This window comes from Pteropus alecto, unplaced genomic scaffold (genome assembly GCF_000325575.1).
Source record: "Pteropus alecto unplaced genomic scaffold, ASM32557v1 scaffold50, whole genome shotgun sequence".
NCBI classification, from domain to species: Eukaryota; Metazoa; Chordata; class Mammalia; order Chiroptera; family Pteropodidae; genus Pteropus; species Pteropus alecto.
The window spans coordinates 18,181,120-18,188,519 of NW_006431918.1; the positions used below are offsets into that span (position 1 = coordinate 18,181,120).

Genomic DNA, 7,400 nt, shown 5'->3' on the forward strand with positions numbered 1-7,400 from the left:
AGAAAAATGATTGCAATTAATGACAGTTTAGTAAGTCTTCAAATGTAAAGTAGATCTAATGCTTTTTTATATACTAAAAGTACAGCTTTCCCATATAATAAAGTTACAAAGAAAATGAAATGTAATATAATCCCACCAATAATAAAAAGGAAATTAACCGGATACTATAGTTTACTTGTTAATATGGCAAAGATTGCAGTTAACAGTTATGTTGACAGGACCGTAAATAGATATATCATTTAAAAGTATTCCTTAATGTGATATTTTTATTTTTTTCAATTTATACTAATGATATAATCAAAAATACAAATAAAAATTATGTAAAAATATTATTTTATTAGTTTTCTTTAGGCTGCTGTAACGAAGTAACACGAACTGGGTGGCTTAAACAACGCAAATATGCTATTTCTCAGTTCCGGAGGCCAAAAGCCCAGACAGAGTTAGTTCTCTCTGAAGACTCAGGGAAAATCTGTTCCCTGTCCCTCTCCTAGCTTCTGGTAGTTTCCTGGTAATCTTTGGCATTCTTTGGCTTGTAGATACATCACCTTGATTTCTATCCTTATGTTCATAAGGCATTTTCCCCGTGTGCATGTCTCTGTGTCCAAATTTTCCCTTTTTATAAGGACACTAGTCATATTGGATTAGGGGCCCGTCCTACTCTAGTATGACCTCATCATAACTAACTACATCTGCAATGACCTATTTCCTAATAAGGCTACATTCTGAAGCACTGAAGCTTAAGATTTCAACATATGGTTTTTTGAGGGACACAATTCAAACCATAACATATTTTAATTATTTGTAACTGAGAACTGGATGCCACCTATATACCCAACAAAAAGGGAATGGTTAGATGAATTTTAGCATAGCTATATGTGGCAATATTATAAAGCCACTAAAATTCATATTTTCAGATAATATTCTATGACATGGTAAAATACTCCAGATATAATGTTGAGTATAAACATTAGACAAAAGCTGAATACTACAACAAAATTTGTATATAATAGACTGGAAGAAAATTGTATATACCAAAATCTTTATAACCTATATTCCTGGGTAGTAGAAAAAGAAGTAATTTTAGTTTTTGTACTTATACTTTTACAAATAATAGAATTTATATTTAGAAATATATTTTCATCCAGACTTTTAAAAGTATTGTGACCTCGTGTCTCAGAGACTTTGGTAAGCCTCTGCTTTTTGTTTTTATTTTTGAATAGTTACATTAATCTATTTCTTTATTCCTAGAAAATTCTAGATGCTCTTCCCAAGGAATTTGCTACAGTGGTAGAAGAACACAATAACAGAATTAGAGAGAATTTTGGTTCCTTTCTCCTATCAATTTCTAATTTGGCTGACATGAGAAAAGAGTACCAATTACCTCTCTCAGAAATTGGTAAGACTGTGAATGTCCACAAACAAAATGTAAAGCCAGTAAAAGAAATTAAGTGTAAATATTTTGAGATAAAACTAAACTTTGCAAAATAAAAACAAAATTACTGCAAAAAGCACACAGGAAACTAATGTAATCCTTTAGATCTATGCTGTGGACATGTTCTTTGGAATTGTCTAAGCCATCATGGATTGGATTTGGCACTAAATGCTTAAAATACTTCTGTATGGTCTATACGGTGGTCTAAATTTATTCTAAAATATCTCCTTGCCTACTGATACGATTTGTCTTTTAGTAGATATTGATGCTCTTAACTGGTTAAATTTTCAAATCTGAATAACTTTAGAAATACAAGAAAAGGAATATTGGCATATTTAGAAGTGGTCGTCAGTATGCTGTACTTTTTTGAGTACTTTGGGGGATATTAACGAAGTTAAGGCTTTGCCCAGGACTTTAAGGAAAGGACAGAATAACTGAAAAAGAAAATAAAAATATAAGGAAAATTCAGTAATGTATGCCAGATAAAGTATAAGGATTGGAAGTAGAGAGTACACTCAGTGCCCTAAGTTAAAAAGGTAGGAGAGAGAGCTAAAAGGTGGTGGAATTCCGTTTTCCTCACTTCCAGAAGAAGCAAGGAGAAAAAGGGAGCAGTAGGGCTGATTTGGTTTGTTCATATTTCTGGATAGATTATTATATTAGGATGTGTTATGATAGGATTATTATTATATTATATTATTATATTATATTACAGAAGACTTATAAAAGACAAAGAGCAAATGGTCAGTTTATTCAACCATAGAAGGAGAAATTAGCTCGTAATAAGTCAACTTTGTGGAAAAGAACCGAAGTGTCTCCGGGCAAGTTTCTACAGTTGGGTTTGGAGGGGTGAAAATAATTATCTTTCTTCTGTATTTTTCTCTGAGGTGGTTTCTGTGGTAGACAGATTTACAGTGTCCCACCAAAGATGTCTGGGCTCTAAGCCTGGGAAGCTGTGAATATGTTATGTAGCAAAGGGAGAACTAAGATTGTAGATTGAATTAAATTTTGAATCAGTGGGCCTTGAGATAGAGAGATTATCCTGGATTATCTGTGTGGACCTATATAATCATAAGGGCTGCTATACGTGAAAAAGGGAGACAGGAGAATCAGATGTAATATGAGAAAGATTTGACTAATCATTGCTGGCTTTGAAGATGAAAGGAAGCCACCTGCCCAAGCCTGTGTGGCAGTCTCTGGAAGCTGGAAAAGGCAAGGAAATATATTCTCCTTCAGAGCCTCTCAGAAAGAGCAAACACAGCTCTAACTACCCCTTGGTTTTACCTTAGTGATAAGTCATTTCAGACTTCTGATTTCCCGAACTGTAAGATAACAAATTCAGGTTGTATTAAACCACAGAGTTTTGTGTTAAATCACAAAATTTTAACTGTTAAAAACTGTAGGGTTACTTATTAATAAATCCAAGTCATACATTTAATGTTGGAGGCTTAAGGGTAAGACATTAAACTGTTGTAGTTCTCTCCTAAACTTGGGGTCAACTGAACAATTAATATGGGAGTAATATGGATGAGGCAGAATTAGAAAACATGGTTTCCACTTTCAGTTAAATGTGTTTCATAAAGCATAGCCCTGAGTGAAGCTGTACTTGCCTGTTCCCCAAATGAAACACTAATGCCCCTGTCTTGTCAATTCTATCCTCCAGTTTACCACACATAATAGAGAAAATACTAGAATATACATTCTTAGAAATCAGGTGGATCTGAAATAGAGATTGAAAGACAAATAGAAAAGAACAGAAGGACTGACAGAGGCAGACACAAAGTATGTGTAAGAAAGACAGAGAGACAGAGGGTCGGGGAGAGAGAGACAGAGAGAGAGAGAGAGAGAGAGACAATCAGAGAGAGAGAGAAGTAGAGAAAGAGGCAAGAGAGAAAGAGAGAAGTAGAGAAAGAGGCAAGAAGTAGAGAAAGAGATAGACATACAGAAAGAGAGAGATTCACAGAGACAGACAAAGAGAGTGAGACTGTAAAAGAGAGACAACAATATAGAGAATGTGGAGGGTAGAAAAGAAAAATCATGACAAAGTGAGGCACAGAGAGCAGCAGAAGAGAGGCAATGAGCCATTCGGAGAAATAATGAGACACAAACAAGAGTATTATTGTCAGAGAAAGATGTCAAAGAAGAAGAAAGGAAGATAGCAGGAGGAATAGAAGAGATAGATTAGAATAGATAGATAGATAGATCGATCGATCGATAGATAGATAGATAGATAGATAGATAGATAGATAGATAGATAGATAGATGAAGACAGACAGACAGACATAGGTAGATTAGATAGATAAATAGATAACCATTAGAGAGGGACATGACCTTTTCTTAACTCACTACTCAGGCCCAGGGTGACATGAGTGAGCTCCACAAGACCTAGAAACATTCCTCTATTACTTTTGCATCCTGGTGAGTGATGTTGGAATATGAATGACAGAGTTAGCATAAGAAGATGAGCAATGATGTCAATTTTAACTATATTAAGAGAAGTTTTTCAGTTTTTGTAGCTCCATAACATCTTGAGAGAAATTAATTGATAATAACATTCATTTTAAAGGACAGGTAGATGGTGCTGGATTTTGCCCTAGGATGCTCAGATTCACTAGTGTTTAATGAAGCAAGGTTTCCTAATTTGTAAATAGTGTCTAATTTCTAAGTGGTTGGATATGGAGTTACACAGACCAATTCATAACTACAAATATAGAATCACTAGCAGATACTAGAATGATTTTAGTTTAGGCGGAAAGCCTTCTCAGTGATGATCCAGCAATATAATCCTTAAATTTTCATCTTAAATGTTTTCCTTTTTAAAAAATTTTTCAATGATTTGCCTATTAAGAATGATATAAACAAGTATCATTTGTTTTAAATAATTTGTTTAATAAGAAACCAGTTTTCAATTATTTTCTTTTTTTTATTACAGTACAACCTAATATTTTCCCCTGAATCATTTGAGACAGAGTAATCAATTATTTTCTTATTTGATTTTTCAATTGATTTATTGTTAGATTTTTCCAGTAAAGAATGTGAAGATTCTGAATTGGTCTCTCATTTGATGCCTGGGACTGAAAGTAGAACTGCTGTCTCCCCGTTTGCTTGCCTGTCAGATATAACCGATCAAGATTTATTTGATATGGATGTGGTAAATGATGTATGTAAATTTTGGTGTGAAACTTTCTTTAATCCTGTTTTTCATTTAAGATAAATAATTTTTATGTGATTCTAATACTAGCAAAATGTTCAGTGAAACAAAGCCATTTTTCTCTTACTCTAGAATGGCAGTACTTTTCTCTGAAATTATTATTATTATTATTATTATTATTTACTACTTCAGTAGTTTTAAAATAGAAAAATTGAATTAGATAAAAAAAAAGAACGTTACTTTCTCAATGACCTATCATATATCAATATGTCTTAACTGTATGAATCACTATGGCCTAAGCCCTTGCCATGCCAGGTGTGAACCTTAAACCAGCAGCATCAGTATCACTTACTAGATATGATAAATCTTGGGAGTCAGCTCAGAACTATTGAGATAAAAATGCATGTTAACATTGGAGAAGCCCTGCTATAAGCCACTTGAGGGCAATTAGTATTTGTCTTCATTTTTGTGATCTGACACCTAAAAATGGTGTTTGGGACAGAGTAGAAACTCGATAAATATATATCAAATTTTTAAAACTAATACAAGAGCCACTTTGTTTACTGCCCCACATAATTACTGCTGGTCCTACCTGGATCCTGATACCTTATCCATAGCATGCTGATTGGAAAATAACTTCCAATCACCTGTGATTATACCAATGGCCAAAATCAGATACGTATATCTCGAAAGAAAAAAAGAGATGCGCATAGAAAAAAAGAACAAGACATCATGTGTAGCTGATACCCGTATAGGTTTGTAAGCTTGCAAATATTTTTTCAGGAAAAATGAATTTAAAAAAATATTTGTAATATATTTCTGAGGTTGTAAAAGTGACTATATAACTTTGAATTTTGAGTTAGAGATATCACTTTCATGATTTTAAAAAGTTTTAATATTTTGAGTACTGATGTTTTTACTGATTTTATTTGGTTATTTATATCAAAGTTTGGAGAACCTTAATACACTGAACGTTTGACAATATTTTATTAAAATTTGTTGGGTTATTGTTTTAGTTAGCTAGATGTAATAAACCATAGTAATCAAATTTTATAATAGATTGAGGTATATCTCAAGAGAAAAATGCAAATAATCTAAAATCTCTGCATTTCTCAGGTTAAGCTACGAACAATTTATGTCAATGTTGAAAACGTTCCTTTCCTTTCCTTGGTAAAATGTAATAGAAATGGAAGGAAGTGTCCATTGAATGGTTATGCATTGAATTTCTACAAAACCGGTTCCCTGTCAGCACTCACTGTGGATAACGGGTAGGACCTTTTTCTATTTTAACACTCTTTACAGACATAAGTGCTTTTGGAATTAATGTTCATCATGCTGTGGCATTATAACTTATGAAGATAATTTTAAGATGCAATAATTTGAGTCATGAAGATATGATTTACTTGGAACTACTTTTAAAATGCTATTTATTATTATTATTGAGATGAAGTTCACATAACATAAGTTAACCATGTTAAAATGAACAATTCAGCGACTTTTGGTATATTCATAAGATTGCACATAAACCACCTCTATCTAGTTGCTAAACATTTTTATTAACCCAAGGACACAGTCTGTATCCATTAAGCAGTAAGTCCTGTTCCTCCCATCCCACAACTTCTGGCAGCTGCCAATCTGCTCTCCATCTTTATGGATTTACCTATTTTTTTGAGCGTTTGTGTCTGACTTCTTTCACTATAACATTTCAAGATTTTAGCATTATCAGTACTGTACTCCTTTTTATAGCTGAATAATATTCCATTGTATGTGTATATACAATTAGTTTATCTAGGTGATGAACATTTGGGTTGTTTCAGCTTTTGGTTATTGTGAATAGTGCTGCTATGAACATGAATGTACATGTATTTGTTTGAGTACTTGTTTTCAATTCTTTTGGGTAAATACTTGGGAGTAGAATTGCTGAGTCATATAGTAACCCTATATTTAACTTTTTGAAAAACTGCTGAATTATTTTCCACAGCAATTGAACCATTTTTCATTGCCACCAGCCATGTACAAGGTTTCTAATTTCTCCATAATCTCATTACATTTATTTTCATTAAAAAAATTATAACCATTCTAGTGGATGTGCGAAGTGATATATATCTCATTGTGATTTTGATTTGCATTTCCCTAAACACTAATGATGTTGAGCATCTTTTCATATTAGAAAAAGATGTATATATTCTTTGTATATATTCTTTGGATAAATGTCTATTCAAGTTCTTTGACCATTTAAAATTTTTTTTCTGCAGATAACCTACTACAATATTTTTTAATTTTATTTTATTAGTTTCAAGTATAAAGTACATTGGTTAGACATTTAATTTTTTAATTTTTCTTTTTGTTCTTGAGTGTAAAAGTTTTTTATACATTTTGAATACTAGATTCTTATCAGACATATGATTTGCAAATATTTTCTCCTTTTCTGTAAGTTGTCTTTTCATTTTCTTGATAATGTCCTTTGATACACAAAAGTTTTAAATTTTGATCAAGTCTAACCTGCCTATTTTTTCTTCTGTTGCTCATATTTTTGGTATCATATCTAAGACTCTATTCACAAATTCAAGGTCATGAAGATTTATCCCTATGTTTTTTCTAAGAATGTTAGAGTTTGGGCTGTTATATTCAGATTGTTAATCCATTTTTAATAAATTTTGGTATATGGTATGAGATAAGGTCCAGTTTCATTCATCTTCATGTGGATATACAGTTGTCCCAGCACCAATTTTTGAATTCTTACCCTATTAAATGGTCTTGGCACCTGGTCAAAAATCAGTTGGCCATAGATGTATAGGTTTGTTTCTAAACTCTCAATTC

The 7,400-nt window shown here is 32.4% G+C and overlaps 1 protein-coding gene across 1 annotated transcript in view; it reads left to right on the forward strand.

The window, feature by feature from the left end:
* Positions 1–6,409, forward strand: part of LOC102878872 (probable ATP-dependent RNA helicase DDX60) — a 69,279-nt gene extending 62,870 nt beyond the window's left edge. Inside the window, exons 35-37 of the mRNA XM_025042381.1 lie at positions 1,249–1,396; positions 4,447–4,589; positions 5,697–6,409. Coding sequence (XP_024898149.1) covers positions 1,249–1,396; positions 4,447–4,589; positions 5,697–5,852 — 447 coding nt within the window. The 3' untranslated portion in view covers positions 5,853–6,409. The remainder of the gene's footprint in view (positions 1–1,248; positions 1,397–4,446; positions 4,590–5,696) is intronic.
* The last annotated feature ends 991 nt before the right edge of the window (positions 6,410–7,400 follow it).